This window comes from Sceloporus occidentalis, unplaced genomic scaffold, assembly GCF_023333645.1.
Source record: "Sceloporus occidentalis isolate IW3139 unplaced genomic scaffold, rSceOcc1.0.p SCAF_4, whole genome shotgun sequence".
Classification (NCBI taxonomy): domain Eukaryota; kingdom Metazoa; phylum Chordata; class Lepidosauria; order Squamata; family Phrynosomatidae; genus Sceloporus; species Sceloporus occidentalis.
The window spans coordinates 89,517,255-89,536,065 of record NW_028316984.1 but is presented as its reverse complement, the minus strand read 5'-3'; the positions used below and the strand labels follow the sequence as shown (position 1 = coordinate 89,536,065).

Sequence of the window (18,811 nt, the reverse complement as noted above, 5' to 3'; positions counted from 1 at the left end):
GAGAATCGTTAAAGGCACACAGTGGAGAGCATGACACATTATACAGTCACTCTCTTTTAAATCTAAATTTTAAATGTGACTAATGAAGTACAGTAGCGTCTCGGTTATCCAACCTTCGGTAATCCGACATTCCAGATTATCCGACATTGTGGCTGCCCGCCCCCAGAACAGACACGTCCCCAAACATGGAGGCCGTGATGGGCAAGGTGAGCAGGGCGAGTACCTCCAGCCCCCAAAACAGGGCCCCAAGTGTGGCGGAGGAGGCGGCAGGGAGCAGGGCGAGTACCTCCAGCCCCCAAAACAAGGGCCAAAGCTTGGCAACCTCCAGGCCCCAAAACAAGGGCCAAAACATGGCAACGAAAAGGAAGAAGGTTGTTGTATCAATGGAGCAGAAACTTGAGGCAATCAACAGACTGAACAATGGAGAGACGTTGCAGAAGGTAGCAGATGACTATGGCGTTGGAAGGGTAACTGTAGGAGACTGGAAAAGGAACCGATTGGTGATAGAATAAATGGTGTTCCTCCAGAGTTACTGATGATGCAGTGAAAGAGAGGAAAACCATGAAAAAGTGTGGCTATGAAAAGGTCAGTGAAGCTTTGTATGTATGGTTTCTGTAGTTCAGAGACAAAGGTGTGCCTATTTTACAGCAAAAGGCATTGCATTTTCGAAAGGAATTTGATGAAGGGGACCCAGATATTACAGCCAGCGTTGGCTGGTATGACAGATGGAAGAAACGTTATGGAATCTGTAAGTTACGGGTTTGTGGAGAGATTGAAAATCTTCAACTTTCAAGAAATGGAGGCACTGAAGAAAAAATTTCTAGACTTTGTTGAAACTGAAAGCCTAACGGACGATCAGACATTTAATTGTGATGAGTCCAACCTCAATTACAAACTGCTACCCAGTAAGTCTTGCAACCAAAACTGAAGCAGCAGCCCCAGGCTATAAGCATAGTAAAGAAAGGCTGACAATTTTAGCAAGCAGCAATGCTTCTGCAACCCTCAAAATGGACCTCGCAGTGATTGGGAAGTCCAAAAATCCAAGAGCCTTTAAAAATATTTCGAAGAGTGCTCTTCCTGTGAAGTACTACAGTCAAAAAAGTGCGTGGATGAGCAGAGAAATTTTCAAAGACTGGTTTTTAAGGAATTAGTTCCTTCCACAGAGGAATTTTTGAAAGACAATGACCACCTCAGAAAAGCAGTTTTGTTGCTAGACAATGCCCCGACGCACCTTGATGCAGAGGAGCTTCAGTATGGGAACATTAATGCTATGTTTCTCCCACCTAATGTCACCACCATATGCCAACCGATGGATTGGGGCGTTTTGGAAACGCTAAAAAGGAACTATCGTAGGAAGCAAATGTTGACACTGATAGAAGAAACTGAAGAAGGACAAGACATGATTGAAAGATTGAAACACGGTTGCAAGGACTCCTGGAACCTTCTTCCCCCACAAGCAAGAGCCATCAATTCTTTAACCAGCTTCAAAACGGAGTTGAAAACCATCCTGTTCAGAGAAGCCTTCCCAGGCATTGCATAATTGTTGCTTACTATTTGATGTTCTTTTGGTGCCTGTTTATCAAACCATTTCCTGTATTGCTATGTACTGTATATGCATTATCCTACTTGAGAGTATGTATTTTCCCTGGAAGATTAACCATCCATTATGAAGCCAAGCCCTCCCTCCAGTCCATCTGCCTTGGTCCAGGCCTCGGAGGTAGAGAGGAACTGCTGGACCTCTTACCCTTTCCCTCCACCTCTCCCTTCTCCTTCTGTGTCATGTCTTTTTAGATTGTAAGCCCGAGGGCAGGGATCCGTCTAGCTAAAAAGATTGCATGTACAGCGCTGTGTAAATTTACAGCGCTTCATAAATAAAGGTTAATAATAATAATAATAAGGACTTGGAGTGATGTTAGGGCCCCAACAATTGTCAGATCATGGAATAAGTTGCTATGCGAAATTCAAGAAGAAGATGAAATGATGGAAAGCACAGAGGAAGACGAAGAAAGCATTCTACCCTTAGTACACCATATCCCTGGGTGTGAGGATGTGTCTTCGCAAGAGGTTGACACCTGGATGAACAAAGACGATCAGTATGAAATTACTGATGATGAAATTGTCACTCTTGTCAATAGCGATGGCAATGAAATAGAAATTGATGAGCAAGCATCATCTGTTGAACCCCTCACAATCTCACATGGTGATGGGGTTAGGGCTCTAGAAATCGCAATGAAGTACATCGAGTAACAAGAAGAAGCTATGGGGGTTGACATTATGATGCTGCAAAGATGGCAAGACTTGGCTGTGAAGAAATGGCAATTGTCGGGAAAGCAGAAAAGAATCACTGATTTTTTTCAATTTTCAAAGGACTGAACTGTTTACAGTACGTACTGTACATCACAATGTTGATCAGTGATTTCTTTACATTTTCAGAGGACTGAACTGTTTATGCATTACAACATTGTTACTGCAACGTTACTGCAACGTTACTTTTACTGTTACTGCAGTAAAACTTCAATACGTTTGCAATTCATAGTGATTTTAAGGCTTTTCTTGGACCCTCCAGATTATCCGACATTTTCGGCTATCCGACTATCAGCCCGCCCATTTATGTCAGATAATCGAGACTCTACTGTAATAGCAAAGGTTTGCTACAAAACCATTCCCTACACATGCCACAATGTTAGGCATGTCTCAAAATTGAAGGAAGACACAAAACATCTTTCAAAACAGAAAGCAGAGTGGCTCAAAACACAGGAGGGCAACTCATAACTTGCCTGCCCCTCACTTGGTGTTAAAGCAAGTCCACCATGCCCCAGAATGCTCAGAGTACTGCTACTGTCCTCAAATCTGACTGGGAAACCCACTATGTATGACTTTGTTCCCTCGTTTGCTTCATGTTGTATGATGTTGTGTTTTGTAAAAAGTACAAAGCAACAACTGACATTCCTATGACACAGTATTGGGGTGGGGAGAGGAAAAAAAACTGTCTGAATGAACTGATGGAGGTATATATCAATGGATAGGGGGCACAAATGAGTAAATAAATGGGGAAGGAGGGTGTGCAACAGTCCCACACTCAAACACAACTGGGAGGAAGAGGGATTAATGAAAGGATTGACAGGACTTATGAATAGATGGTGCATGAAAGGATAGGAGAGTTTAAGAAAACTCTGGTCGTGTGTCCCAAGAAAAATTGCTCCCTCCAAAAGGAAATATGGCCCTTGATGAAGAAAATATCCATCCCGTCTTCAAGTAATCCCTGTATGTTATAGAATCATAGAGTTGGAGGAGATCTCAAAGGCCATCCAGTCCAACCTTCTGCCATGCAGAAAGACACAATCAAAGCACCCCAACAGAAGGCCATCCAGCCTCTGTTACAAACCTCCAAAGAAGGAGGCTCCACCACTCTCCGAGCGAGTATGTTCCACTGTCAAACCCCTCTTACTGTCAGGAAGTTCTTCCTAATGTTTGGGTGGAATCTCTTTTCCTGTAGTTTGAATCCATTCCTCTGTGTACTAGTCTCTGCAGCAGCAGAAAACAAGCTTGCTCTATCCTCAGTATGACATCCCTTCAAATATTTAAACATGGCTATCATATCACCCCTTAGCCTTCTCTTCTCCTGGCTAAACATACCCAGCTTCATCAGCCACTCCTCATTTTGAATGGTTTGGTTGCCCTCCTCTGGACAAGCTCATGTTATGTATACCTTATGTTCACATGATATCTGGAATTTCTAAGTAGCAAGATAAGAAGGTTTTAAGGTTGTGGGCCTCTATCCTATCCTGAACAGACCAAATTCAGTGGTGTATCTTCCTTTCCAGACATTATTCAGATGGATGCATACTTGTGCTCATACAGGTTATTTGCTGACACTGAAGAAATGGATGTTCTTGTGGATTTTTCTCTTCCACGGCAATGCCTGAAAAGCTACTTCTGGGCAACTGAGAAACCCTCCATTGCTGACCCACCCATGTTTTCTAGACTGGAACCTTTGTTAGAGCCTGGCTTTTTCTGCAAATCCATAGTGTGTAAAAAGTGGATTGTGTCTGTGTACTTAAGAGCAAACATCCAAACATATCCAAAGACCTGTTCCCAATGTCCATCAGATGCTAAGATTTAGGGGGATATCTAGAAAAGGGTCCTTGAAATGGTAACTATGCATAACTCTAAATATACATCATTCCTGCCCACTCTACTATATGCCCCAGAATTCTCTTTGAGTATACATACCAAATTCTGCATTCAGCCATTTATAGACTTATTTTATCTATTGTATATACTCATGTATAAGTCTAGAAATTTTAGTCAAAAAATTGACCCCAAAAACATGAGTTGACTTATCCATAGGTCAATATAAATACTGTAAGTACAGTACTTTAACTCTTATCAAAATGGAAGCACCCCCAGGTGAAAGGCAAGAGTGTAACCATCCTAAATGCACAGACCCCCCCCCCCACTCTCTCATCCATCCAGTCTTCAGTGTGAGCACAAACAATTAACAGCTGCTGGAATTTTCTACATTCTTTGGCACTGTCTTCCTTTGCCCTGAAGTTTTATCCTCAACTAATCCATGGGTCATGGCAAAATCCATAATTTTGGGCTCAAAACATGCCCTTGACTTATACATGAGGTCAGCTTGTAGTCAAGTATATATGGTACAATTCTTTATAAGCTGCCTTTAACAGTAGAACCCTCCCAAGAGGGTATACAAGATATACAAGATAGTTTGCAATCAAATTGATGCTAATATCGTACACCTCAGTTTGAATGCCAATGTGTCCTAGTGCTAAGAGAAAGAATAACCACACATGTTTCAGCTAGTCCATCTCACAATCAAAAGCAATATAAATACCATAGTACATGAAAATGTATGTATTACAGACTCTATAGAAAGTTTCTGTTCACATTTACAGGGATAGTCAGCAAAGATTAGACAAAGTTAAATAGGTCCACAATAGTTTTCCACTAGTTTTATCAAACTCATACCTGTCTCCGGCAGTAAGAGCAGCTAACTTCTCTTCACCTGGCTGGGGTTCTGATTTGTCATTGAGAATCCACTGTATCTGCTGTTCAATCTCCCGGGGTTTCAGCAGTCTGCCATCATAGTATAGCCATACTTTGTAATAGCATCCTTTATGGTACACAACAATGTGTTTGCTGTCTTTTATGTGCTGGATAGTGTCTAGAATTGCAACCAAAGTTTGGAAATGAGCAAGAATTTCCATAATGTACAATTTTAAATCAATGCAACACTCAGCCCCAAACAATTTGAAATATTTAATCATGTCACATCTATTTAACTAAACTTAACTGGTTTATAGATAAAGGGTTATGAACACACTGCTTGTTGATAATATTAAATGTATCAGTGTTTCCCAACCATCATTCCCTTCCCCTTTTGTGTTGTGTCTTTTTAGATTGTAAGTCTGAGGGCAGAGAACCGTCTAATTAAAAATAATAATAATTGTAGCCGTTCTGAGAGCCTTTATAAGTACCCTAAATAAATAAATCAGTGTTTTCTTTAAAAAAAATTTGCACAAAGCAGCAGTACTTTCTTTTAATCTCTTATGTGCACCTCTGCAAACTTCCCTTGCATACAGTACTTTATACCAGGGTGTATGAACCAGGGTTTCTTGAGATGTCATTTAAAAAAAAAAATCAATCTTTTTTGAGCTACCAATACAATAAGTTTTGTGTAGAGGTTCCCTGAGACCTGAAAATTATTTCAAGTTGAGAAAGGCTACCTTATGCTATCCAAATGAGGGGCTGTACAGACCGCCCCTGAAGGGTGGCCTGCAGCTGCCTCCATGTTCCCCAGATTGGGGCTGTGGCAACCGCACACTGTGGCCCTGATCTGGCTCCTTTTTATGCCCTGGAAAGAGTGCAATAGTCACAGCACCATGGCTTTAAGGCACTCCTTTGGTGCTGTGTCATGTGGACACAGCACCAGAGGAGCACTGTGACGCCACACGCCATGCGGAGCAGTGTGCGGCATCATGCCGCCCTCTGGACAGAGTCAGGGCATGCATCTTGTGGATGCCTCATCCTGACTCCGACCCCAAGGTGGCCTTTATGGCCGGTATGCACAGCCCCTAAATCTCTTATTTTGGAACACCAGTAAGTGTGCAACGAAATATCATGCAGAAGGTGAACTGCCTAGACCCTACAGTAGAAGTTCTCATGTGAACAAATACATCAATAATCATTTCCAAAATGCCTATGTCATTCTTTTTCAACTGTCATGGGAAAAGTTCAAACATTTACTGTCTGACATTTGGTAAACTTATCTTAAGGTCATCATTCACCTTTTCAATAGGGGATACTTTTTTTTTCTTTCAGAAATGGCCTGATGTAGAAGCTGTGACCCACATCAGATAGAAAGTTTGTTTCAAGTTTTTTGTGACATAACCCGTTTTGAAAAACAGTGTGATCACCAAAGGCAAAAAACAATTCTAGCAACTGAATACTATGCATCTTTGCAGTGAAAAAATGTAAATGCAATCACATTCATGCAGAAGAAACAAGGAATGCAAAAATCAAACCTTTTAACATGATGCAGAATTCTGAGTTAACTATCACACAGCAAAAGCACTGCTTTCATATTTTTTTAAAAATTAAAACACCTATCTGGATTTAGTCTCAAAATTTGATCATTATTTTTCATTACCAATAGAATAACATGCTGAGCAAAGCTTAAAAGAAATGAGACATGAAGGAGGAGGCACTACTGAAGACATTATTAGTGATCTTAGATAACTGAGAGAATATTTTTAAATTATCATTAAAATTGGGAAGGAAATTGGGCAAAACATTGAAGACTTCCTCTGATTGATAGTTACATTGTGAAGTATTACTCCAGTTGAATTGATAGTTATATTAGAAAGTACTACATGGTATTTTACCAAGGTCCAGTTCAAGGAAGTATTATGAACCATTTGAGTCTGCTTCTATTCATGAGGTCCCAAGTTACATTTTCTAACTCAACTATTTTATCAGAGCACACAATAAAAGCTATTTTCCCCCAAAGGAAGACCTGATACCCTCTTAATGCTAGGTGATTACAGATAATACATCTTCACCACTATTCTTGTACCAAGAGTCTGCTTTCTTGCACCTTTGCCTAGCAAGATAAGACTTGCAGATCTTCAAACACTTTTCTGTAGGACAGCCCTTCTATAACACGAGGCACAAATAGGGGGTAGAAAAGAAGAGAAACTCATGTGATCATTTTTCCATTGCACTATGGCTCAGTTACAAGATTTGGCCACATGCAAGGACAAAGAAAGATAAAAGGATTAATTGAAATATTTCAAATAGTTCTGATATTTTTTCCATCAAGATTTTATTATTCCAAATGTGAACCCATCTGGTTAACATACAATATAGAGGAGCAGTACCAGCCTCTTTGCATAAAGTACTATTTTTAGGTTCATTATTAGATTGTCACTAGAATATCAATACAGTCACCCTCCTAATGCGCAGATCTGAGACCGGCATTCTTGAATATGTGTGGAGAGGCAACCTCCACTAATTGCACTGGTGTGCGCGCCCATAACACATGCACAGGGGCACACTCCATTCAAGCCTATGGGGCTTGAATAAACGCGAGCTTTTGTGTGTGTGTGTGTGTGTGTGTGTGTGTGTGTGTGTGTGTCTGGAACGGATCCCCATGAGAACAGAGGGACAACTGTATATTAACTTTTAAAATTAAGCAAAATCTGTCTATTTACAGCGGTTTTATCCAACTACTCCTGATTTTAAGTCACATTTGAAAAAATCATTCTTTTGCATCCTAAGTGTATTTCTCCATACTCTCCAGGTCTACATCCTGTATTTTTACAAAGTGACTTCCCTGTGCTTTTGTCAAAAACTCATCTAACATTTTTTCTCACAGGGAAATGCTCAAAATCTGTTTCTTTAGGATGGATTTTATTAAAACTTGAAGATTTCTTGAGTTCACTTTACACTATTTAGGACAATTTTATTTTATTTTTAAATCAATTTGAAAATTATATAACTTTTTAGATTTTTGAAATTTTCATATTTATTATATTGAATGATATATATGTCAATTTGCAGCTTTGGCAACAAATAACTGCTTTAGAAATGAGATTGAAAAAAACCTCAAAATTATTCAAAACAACACTTTAAAAACACACACACACAAGCATTATGTGTTTTTGGAAAGATATTAGTGGGGACCATTCATTTTATCTTGAACCAACCCACTTAGTAGCAAATTGCTACAACACTGAAATGGTTCAAAACTTTAAAGAAGTGGATCTTATAGTACTGTGCAATAAAATTACAGTGACTTCTTTGCTAGAAAAATCACACAGCCTCAGCAAATATATGCAGATGTTATAGGCTGAAGCAATGTTACATATACAGAATATTAGAATGCAAATGGGAGGCCAAATACATTGACAGGACTAACACTATACCTGTCTCTATGCCCGGTATACGGCTAGTGTTGAACATACGTTCATACTGAGAAGAACACATTGGGATGGTATTGTAAATCATAAGCTGAAAGGAAAAAAGGAAAGTCAAAAAACCCCACACACAAAGTTTTTAAAACAAGGAGGTTGTATGAAAAGTGTAAATTCAGAAAAAAGTTAAAGAAGCAATGGAAACCAAGAGAACCCAAAGGAATAGAATTTTTTTTTAAATGGTAAAGATCACATAGAAAAGGTAAGTCCATACTGGGTAGAAAATAATTTCCTAGAATCAAGGTATTTTTAAAGGGAAGAAATAAGTAAAACATATCAGAATACAAAACCAAGTCTTTTTTTAAGCATCAGAGTATTCTAAATGTGGTTGGAGATTTTCTCAGCAACTATGAAGTGCACAGTTCACTCAGTATTCCTTAAGCTACACACTGTAAATATGAACATGGGTTATTAGGATGATATATTCAACAGGAAGTTCTGGCAATATTTCACACTCTTTAGATTCTTTGACGTTCTTGCCTTCAACTGGTTCTTCTTACCTGTTTCCTCTCCTGGAATACGGGAGGTATTAAACATCCTCTCCCATTGAGCTGAGCAGAGTGGAACAGTGGATCCCATCAGAAGAATCTATGTTGCGAACGTGTGTTACAATTGTGTTTTACAGATACAGTTAGCACGTGAAGAAAAAAACACATGCCAGGGTTAGAGTGATTGTCAGAAGATTTGGGGATTCCTAGGCCACTGCAAACTAGGAGATATTCCCTAAACAGAGAGGGAAACTAAGTGAATCTAACATGTGATTTGTCATCTGTCATTAAAGCATGCATGTGTTCCACTTGACCTGTGCACATACAGTATGACTTCCTAGCAGAAAATGTAGCTTTATGTAAAGCAGCTTTAATAACATAGCCTTCCAAAATTCCTATTAATTTTATTTCCTGAACCCATTTCATGTATACTAAGTCTATATGAATTTTTCTTACACTATTTAAGCTGACAAATTCATTCCAAATGTTTCCTTCCTCCACCTTTCAAGACTTATACCACCTAGGTATTTAGTCCTTTGAATATGAACATCTCCATAATGTGAGTTCATTTTCAATTATACTTTCACCCAGACCCAGTCACTTCTGGTTTTCTAAAACAAAAGTGGAACCACCACAGTTAAGGAGAGCTGTCTGGCACGCAGTTCATTGAGGGAAGTGTTCACAAAACTTGCCAAAATAGTTCATCCTTGTGTTAACACAGCTAGAGCTACATAGCAGATGACAACATTTATTCTATTATTCATGTTATTAAGGATTTAGCTGCATTTGAAAGAAAACTGTCAGTGTGTGTGTGTGTGTGTGTGTGTGTGTCTGTCTGTGTATATATAAAAATTGTAATTTTGTTTAATTCTCTTTTGGGGGGATATTGTAATTCAAATGTATTGTATATAGAATGTTTTTAATGTTGTCAGCCGCTTTGATTGTTTGATTACAAAAAGCAGGGTATAAATAAAAGTTTTATTATTATTATCATCATCATTATTATTTATCCCATAAACAATTTCTTGTGAAAAAGTGCCCTCAGATCAGGTTGCTATTGAAGACTGACATGTACACTTATTGCAGTAAAGTGACTAATGATGATATTTAGGTAAGCCCACATTCTCTGATTTGTTTGCAGTATATTAAAGCAAGGCCTCAGCATGCTTCTTTTTTCTTTCATATCTATACAAGTAATGACTAATTCAGGTAACCTTATGCCCACATCTGAGATGTCTTTCTATGACAGTAAGCAATGCTAAGACATCTACAGCAATAAAAAGCACATCATGTACAATTTCACCTCTGAGGTTTTAATTGTTCCAAATCTCAAAAAAGGCTTAATGGTTTATGGGGAAATTTTAATAAAATTGGGATGTTCTGAAGAATATTAAGATTTAGTGAAGAGTCCTGTTTATACAGAAATACCCCACATTTTACTTCTATGTCACATCTTGAGTTCAGGAAACCACCTACTCACAAAAAGGATTCAGTGCATTATTCGGATTCCACTACCAACACTGTTTGCTTGTTTTTACTTTGTACCTCAGGATTTTTGATGCATGATATGTGAGCAGTGAAAAGAGTTCAACATGCGCTATGTGACTGATTTGCAGGAAACCTGAAAACCAGTTAAGCACATCAGAACCCCTCCAAATAGCTTAATGTCCAGTTTCAGAACATCCAGTGCCAATCTCAAATTATACAAGTGAAGTTCCTATCCAGCCCCTATTGAACATTTTAGTCTAACACCAATATTAGTGTCAATGTAACTTACTGTAATCAAAGACATAGCCATGTTATGCTGGAAATTCAGTACATAACAGGATCTTGTAGTACCTTTGTGACTAACTAAAAGAAAGAAGTTAGCAGCCTCAGCTTTGGTAGACTTGAGCCTACTTCCAAACATGTATCTGAGGAAGTAGGCTCAAGTCTACAAAAGCTCATGCTATCAGCTTCTTTCTTTCAGTTAGGGCTGAAGCAGTCAGGCAGGAAGAAATGTCCAGAAGCTGCTGCCAGCCCGATCACTGCCATGCCATGACCCCAAGGGTGACTCCTGCTGCAGCCCCAAGAGTGGAAAATATCCGCTCCTTTTCGGGCTGGATATGGGCCCCCTTAGGTGGCCCTGGCACAGCCTCGAGGTGCTTCGGGGGCATGCGTCATGTAACTGCCGCCCTCGTCTGCCCGTCTGTTTAGGGGCTTAGTCTCAAAGGTGCTACAAGAGCCCTTTGGATACTTACTGTAATCAATAACACTTAAATAAGTAACAGCTTAGGTCATTTCAATGGGTCTACTATAATTGGGAATAATAATATATTTAGCCCAAAGAGTTCAACAGGGACGGGATAGGTACTTTACTGCTATTATGGGAAGAGGATCAAATACAATACAAAGCCTGAGGCAGAAAATAGCAGGGACCTACAGAAGCAGGCCTAAGGAATAGGCCTCACTGCCCCTGAAGCTAGTTTTCATTTTGTGGAGTCAGCAGTTCAACGAACTCTTCCTTTATTATGGAAATCACTTTCACATCTTGCACACATTTGCATATATATAGATGAAAGCCATATTCCTCCCCTCAGAAATTTTTCTGGATGTTACAAGACAGCTCACATAAGATTCACATCTATAACTGTTGGAGGAAAATGTACATACTGGCTGAATCTGTTGCCGGTCCAGTTTTCTTCTATATAGCAAGATGGCATGGATAGCATTTCCAGCTCTAGCTGCCTGCACAGTAGTGGGAGTAAAATACAGAAAGTCCTAGAGGATGAAAAGATGCAGCAAAGGACATTAGCATATTCATAATTGAGACTGCAACAGATACACAACTTCCCCCTTTTTGTATGCTGAAAGGAAAGCTTTTTACATGCATATTGTAATTTTATATAGTCTACAACAGGGGTAGGCAACCTTTTTGAGCCGGGGGCCGGGTTGCTGTCCCTCAGACAACTGGGGGGCCAAAGCCGGGGAGGTGGAGCTTCCACCCCCGGGGGTGGGGCCGCGTGCCGGGGGCGGAGCATCCACCCTCTGGGGGCGAAGCATCCACCCCGGGGCGGAGCTTCCACCCCCAGGGGCCAGGCCACCTCCTCTTTGCCGGCCCCTGATGGGGCCCCAGGCCCTGTCAGAGGCCAGGAAAGAGCCGGCGGGGACCACCAGCGCTGGAGGCCTCCCCGTCTTTGCCGGCCCCTGACGCCAGAGGCCCGCCGCCACCACAGGAGCCCTCCTGAAGGGCCCCAGCAACGGCAACTGGCCTCCCAGGGGCCCGCTGCCGCCGTCGGAGCCCTCCTGGAGGGCCCCAGCAATGGCAACTGGCCTCCCAGGGGCCCGCTGCCGCCATCGGAGCCCTCCTGGAGGGCCCCTGCGACGGCAGCTGGCCTCCCAGGGGCCTGCCGCCGCCGCCGGAGCCCTCCTGGAGGGCCCCAGCGATGGCAACTGGCATCCCAGGGGCCCGCTGCCGCCGTCGGAGCCCTCCTGGAGGGCCCCAGCAACGGCAAAGGGCCACCCAGGGGCCCCCTGCCATCGCCGGAGCCCTCCTGGAGGACCCCAGCGACGGCAAAGGGTCTCCCAGAGGCCCCCTGCCGCCGTCGGAGCCCTCCTGGAGGGCCCCAGCGATGGCAGCGGGCCTCCTAGAGGCATGCCGCCGCCGCTGCAGCGGCCGCCCGTCTCAGCTTTTCGCTGCTCTAGGCGCCGCCATTTTGGGCGGCAAAATGGTGGTGAGGTCGCGCTAGAGTTCACCGCCATTTTGGGTGAAAAAATGGCGGTGCCCATAGCGGCCTCTGGGGCTATGGGCGCCGCCATTTAGCCGCCCCAAATGGCGGCGCCCAGAGCAGCGAAAAGCTGTGATGGGTGGCCGCTGCGGCAGCAACAACAGCCAGGGGCCGGTCTCCAGGCCTCTGCGGGCCGCATCCGGCCCAAGGGCCGGAGGTTGCCGACCCCTGGTCTACAATGTGGCAATAGTATCAGCTGTACCTCATGATTCCACTTTGTTATATCATGGTCTAAAATTATTACAGTCATCTCTTCTTATACACAGATTTTTTATACACAGATTCAAGCATCCACGGTTTGAAAATGTTCAAAAAAAGTATAAATTTCAAATATCAAACCTTGATTTTCCATTTTTTAATAAGGGACACCATTTTGCTATGTTATTATATTTAATGAGACTTGAGCATACATGGATTTTGTTATACACGGGGGATCTTGGAACCAAACCCCAGCATATAACAAGGGTCCACTGTACCATCTTTTTTTCTTATGTGTGCTGGAGGCAATGCATAACCCTGTTCCTCTTGTTTTCACTATTAAAACTAACAGCAGTTTTGGAGAGAGGAATTAGACTGAGGAAATGGTGCGGTATCATTCCCCTCGTTATCAGGATTAGTGCTATTTTTTTTAATAGAGTGGAAGAGTCAAATTATTGATTTCCCACATCACATTTAGGCTCCTGAGCATCAATGTTTAGTAAGTAATCAACTAGAGTAAAGTGGAACAAAGAAACATACATGGATATGGTTTATAGATTCTCCTTGCACTGGTAAAACTCCAGTTACTTCCATTTTGGTCTGAAAGTTATGCTCATGGAACAAAAAACAAAGCAAGGGAGGACATGCCAATTTATACAATTTTTTCTTGTCACAGTACAGATTGTGGAAGAAAAATCAGTGAGAGTATAAATGTTTTATTCAGTAAGAATTGTCAGGATTTGAAGGGTTAAAACACAGCACACAGGGAAATGCTTGATGTGTGTGTGTGTGTTTGGCCATGAGCATTCAGCACAGTGGCAAGGCTGATCATCCACAGCGGATGTTCATTGGGCCAAGGACACTTCAATGTCCAAGTGCACGTAGCCATGGATGATGAAACATGTGTCTGGATTGCAGAGGAGACACATGGCATGGCTACACACCTGAACTCACTGGGTTTGGGAGACCACATGGTCTGGATTCTATATAAACCCAGGGGTTGCAAGGGGGTTTGGGTTTGAAGTAGGAGTTGGATTGGTATGTTTTGGAGTTTGAGAGATCTAGTTTTGTATTATAGCACTGTGAATAAAGAGCACTTTGGGGACTTTTGTTTCTCTGGTGGTTTATCAGAAGAAGCTAGAACATCGGTTTGCTGTGTGTCCCTGGAGGTTCCTGCATTGCTGCAGTTCCTGGAAGACATCCAGTTGCTGTCATCCCAATTGGACTTTGGAGCCACGCTTCGGCTTCTGGAAATTTGCCAGCTCTGCTCCAAGGGTCTGATTTAACCTCAGGACTCATTTGAGTTGCTGACAAGGGTTGTTGGATCCCAGCAGTTGCGCTGACAAGAATACAGTTGTTGTTTTTTTTATTTAAAGGCATATTAGATATAGAGGTTTACAGTGGAAGTTGGTCAGGATATACTATTTCAGCAGCAAGATTCCCAGTGCCGTTATCACCAGATTACATCTTCACACACACAAGCCACAAGACAAATGCTTACTACACCAGCAACCCCAGGCACACTTCAATAGGAAATTCCATCAAGGTGGCATATGCTGGGAAGATTTGCACACAATGAAGTCACCCAAAGAGTGACACTTGTTGCACAAGTGTCCTCAGATGCTTTTTTTGTTTGTTTGTTTGCTTTTTTTGGCTTTTTTAGGAAGTAGACTGAAATCTACAAAAGCTCATGCTGCCAACTTGTTTCTTTCAGGTAGTCTCAAAGGTTCTACATACTGATTCTATAGACTAACATGGCTATAGCTTTGAATTTTTCAGACATTGTACAATTTCATTCCAAAACACACTGCAGAAATAATCCAGTTTGAGACCACTTTAACTGCCCTGTCTCAGTGTAAGGGAATCCTGGGAATTGTATTTTATTGTGGCACCAAAGCTCTCTGACAAGAGAAGGCTAAAATATCTCACAAAACTACAGTTCCCAAAATTCCTTAGCATTGAACCAGGGCAGTTAAAGCAGTCTCAAACTGGATTATTCCTGCAGTGTGTTTTGGACCTTCATCTCCCAGTCTGCACAGCCAATGAACATCCAGGGATAGCAGTGTTAGCCATTTAGCAAATCCAGTCTTTATTGGCCAACCCAAATACACAATATACATATTGCAAGATTTTGAAGAATTTTTGAGAATCACCCAGTTGCCACATGGCCAGAAGAAGGAGGTGCCAGCCTGCAAGATATGCTCCTCCTTCATCTTAACCAGGAAGAGAAACAGCAAAATGCAGGCCTTTGAGTAACATCTTCAATTTTTTTTCTCCTGTTTGGTTTGTAACACCTTGCCTTATGAAGAAGCCAGTGAAGCTTCAAAAGCTTACAACATGTACAGTATATTGTGTATTTTGGTTGGCCAATAAAGGTATCAATGTTTGGTGGATTTTTGACTGGATTTGCACAGCCAATGGTGAGGGATGAAAAGAGTTGCAATCTATCAGCATCTGGAAGCCACATGTTGCCCAACCACTGCCATGAAAGAAGTGAATCTGTGGAACCTACAAGAATTTTCAAATAGTGTTTCATATACTCACCATTGCAAAGTAATTACTGTTTACCATAATAGGCCCACGGCCTCGAAGGTAAATGTATTCTTCCCACCAATCGCTAACCTATAAAAACAAACAAGATCAAATTAGTTAATCTGGGGAATTCATCAAGACATCAAGACCGATACAAAAACCTAGATACATTAGATACTTTGCTTTTGACAATGAAAGCAAAATCAGACTTCAGTACTGCACTCAGAGGACTACAATTTTTGTTTGGATTTACCAGACAAGGCAAAGGTTTGGGTAATCTGGTTCCCTAGCGTCTTGCCAGAAGCAATCACTCCACCTAACAGCACAGAAAGTACCCCCACCCAATGCACACACAATTTCTTTGGAAAACAGAGATGGAAAGCATGTTGTATTGTCTGAATTTTGTAAGTAGTAACTTGAATGCTGTTGCTGAGCATTAATAATAATAATAATAATATTAATTTTATTTATATACCACTTTTTCACAGATCAAAGCGGTGTACAGACAATTAAAACCATACAATTACAGAACTCTAAGCACAATCATTCGCCTTCAAGGGTAAACAGGGAATTGATGGCAACAGGGTAGATAACTTCATTCTTCGGGGGGAAGGCTTGACAAAAAAGAAGAGTTTTAAGCCTCTTTTTGAATGTTTCTGGGGGGGTTATCAGACGGAGCTCCTCAGGTAGATCATTCCACATCCGTGGGGCCACCACTGAAAAGGCCATCTGGGATGTGGCAACATATTTGGAAGGTGGAATTACCAGTAAGTTCTTCCCAGATGTTCTGAATGTGCGGGGCGGATCATATGGGGAGATGCGGTCCCTCAAGTAACTTGGGCCCAAACCATGTAGGGCTTTATAGGTAGTGGCCAACACCTTGTATTGCGCTCGGAAGCGAATGGGCAGCCAGTGAAGATCTTTCAAGATAGGTGTTATATGGTCAAACCTGGATGCACCAGTGACCAATCTGGCTGCCATATTTTGTACTAATTGAAGCTTCCGGACTTGGTACAAGGGTAGCCCCATGTAGAGCGCATTACAGAAATCTAATCGAGAGGTTACCAGAGCATGTACCACAGTTTCAAGGTCCCTTTGGCCCAGAAAGGGCCGCAGTTGGCGTATCAACCGAAGTTGATAGCAAGCACTTCTGACCGTCGCATCTACTTGAGATGTCAACTGCAGAGACGAGTCCAGAAGTACTCCTAAACTGCGAACTTCGTCCTTCAGGGGAAGTGTGACCCCGTTCAGGACAGGTGGATAAATTTCCTTTCTAAGGCCTGGGGGACCTATCACCAGTACTTCCGTTTTCTCTGGATTCAGGCTGAGTTTGTTTTCCCTCATCCAGACCATTACCGACTCCAGGCAGGCATTCAGAGGAGAGACGCCATCCTTAGTCAATGCATCAGTCGGGGACACAGAGAAGCATATTTGGGTGTCATCAGCGTACTGATAACACCGCGCCCCATGTCTCCGAATGATCTCTCCCAGCAGTTTCATGTAAATGTTAAACAAAGTAGGGGACAAAATAGCTCCCTGAGGGACACCAGATGTCAGTTCCCTCTTAGAGGAGCAAGTGTCCCCCAACTGCACCATCTGGAATCTGCCTGAGAGGTAGGAACGGAACCACTGGAGCGCAGTGCCCCCAATGCCCAGCTCTCTCAGGCGTTCCAGAAGGATACCATGGTCAATGGTATCGAAAGCCGCTGAGATGTCCAAAAGCACCAACAAGGTCACACTTCCCCTGTTGATGCCCAGACGGAGATCATCGACTAAGGCGACCATGGCAGTCTCAACTCCATAACCCGCTCTAAAGCCAGTTTGAAATGGGTCCAGATAATCGGTTTCATCCAAGACTGCTTGGAGTTGGACGGCGACCGCTCTCTCGATCACCTTACCTAGAAATGGCAACAATGAGACCGGTCTGTAGTTATTCCTTACCAGGGGGTCCAAGAAGGGGTTTTTAAGCAACGGTTTAACTGTTGCTAGTTTTAGACTTGATGGAAATTTTCCCTCCCTGAATGATGCATTGATTATACGTTGTAACAGTAATGTTATAGCATCACCACCCTGGACAGTCAGCCAAGAAGGACAGGGATCGAGAGAGCATGTTGTCTTCCTAACACTTCCAAGAAGCTTGTCCATGTCATCGGTATGAACAAACTCAAAGTGATCCAGTTTAATAGAGTCCACAGAAGCTCTGGATACCTCTTCTATAGTTTCTGTTGAAATGCCAGCGTCAAAATCAGCCCTTATTCGAGAGATTTTATCTGCAAAGTTGTTAAAATCGTCACAGCAGGCTGTAGTTGGTTCTAAAATAGGGTTCAGGGTGGGGGGAAGCTGAGTCAGCTCCCTGACCACCCTGAACAGCTCTGCTGGACGTGACTCCGCAGACACAATACGCGCAGCACAGAAGGAGTTCTTTGCTGCGTCTATTGCCACTCCATATGACTTCAAACGAGCCTCATGGAATGTCTTGTCGGATAAGCGCTAGTGTCTCCGCCAGCTGCGTTCTAGTCATTGCGTGGCCCGCTTCATTTCCCGGAGATCTTCTGTATACCATGGTTTTCTACTGGAAGCAGGCCGGAAAGGACGCTTAGGAGCAATACTGTGTATAGCCCTGGAGAGATCGTTGTCCCAGATATTAGTCAGGGCATCAACAGAATCGCCGTCAGATCCAACCATAAGCCCTTCTAAGGCTTCTTGGAACCTTTTGGGTTCCATCTGCCTTCGAGGGTGGACCATCCTAATCGGTCCTCCACCCCCGGGGGGGATTTGGGTAGTTGCCTTAAGTCGAACCTCAACCAGGTAATTGTTTTGTTTTTGTTATTTATATACCGCTATTCCGAAGATCATAGCGGTGAACAGCAAGTAAGCTAATTAGCAAGTAAGCTAATTTGCCCCCAACAGTCTGGGTACTCATTTTAGCGACCTCGGAAGGATGCAAGCCTGAGCCGAGCTTGGGCCCTTTTGCTGGTCTTGAACTCACAACCTTGTGGTTTTGAGTGAATGGCTGCAGTACAGGCTTTTAACCACTGCGCCACCAGGGCTCCCTTAATGGTCCGTCCATGACAGAGCAGAGGTACTGCCTACCTCTGCCCACGGAGTGTCCCAGTCCGTACTAAAGACAACATTGAGTGTATTACCTGTGAAATGCATCGGACCCAAGACTAACTGGGATAGGCCCATGGCCATCATGGAAGCCATGAACTCCCGAGCCGCACCTTTTAGATTTTGTGAGCCGGCCTCGAAAGGGATGTTGAGGTCTCCCAGAACCAGAAGTCTGGGAGACTCCAGCAACAGTTCCGAGACCAGCTGTGTCAGCTCGGCT

General features: G+C 42.7%; 1 protein-coding gene across 3 annotated transcripts in view; it reads right to left on the bottom strand.

The window, feature by feature from the left end:
* LOC149314305 (carnitine O-palmitoyltransferase 1, liver isoform-like) overlaps positions 1-18,811 on the bottom strand; it is an 81,591-nt gene that overhangs the window by 36,186 nt on the left and 26,594 nt on the right. For 2 of the 3 annotated variants that reach the window (XM_089520809.1, XM_089520807.1), the window contains exons 7-10: positions 15,493-15,570; positions 11,636-11,743; positions 8,996-9,083; positions 4,990-5,185 (exon numbers count right to left, since the gene is read on the bottom strand). In XM_089520809.1, the coding sequence (XP_089376935.1) occupies positions 4,990-5,185; positions 8,996-9,083; positions 11,636-11,743; positions 15,493-15,570 (470 nt within the window). Of the gene's footprint in view, positions 1-4,989; positions 5,186-8,447; positions 8,533-8,995; positions 9,084-11,635; positions 11,744-15,492; positions 15,571-18,811 lie in introns of all 3 variants that reach the window. The other variant, XM_089520808.1, reaches the window with a different exon arrangement.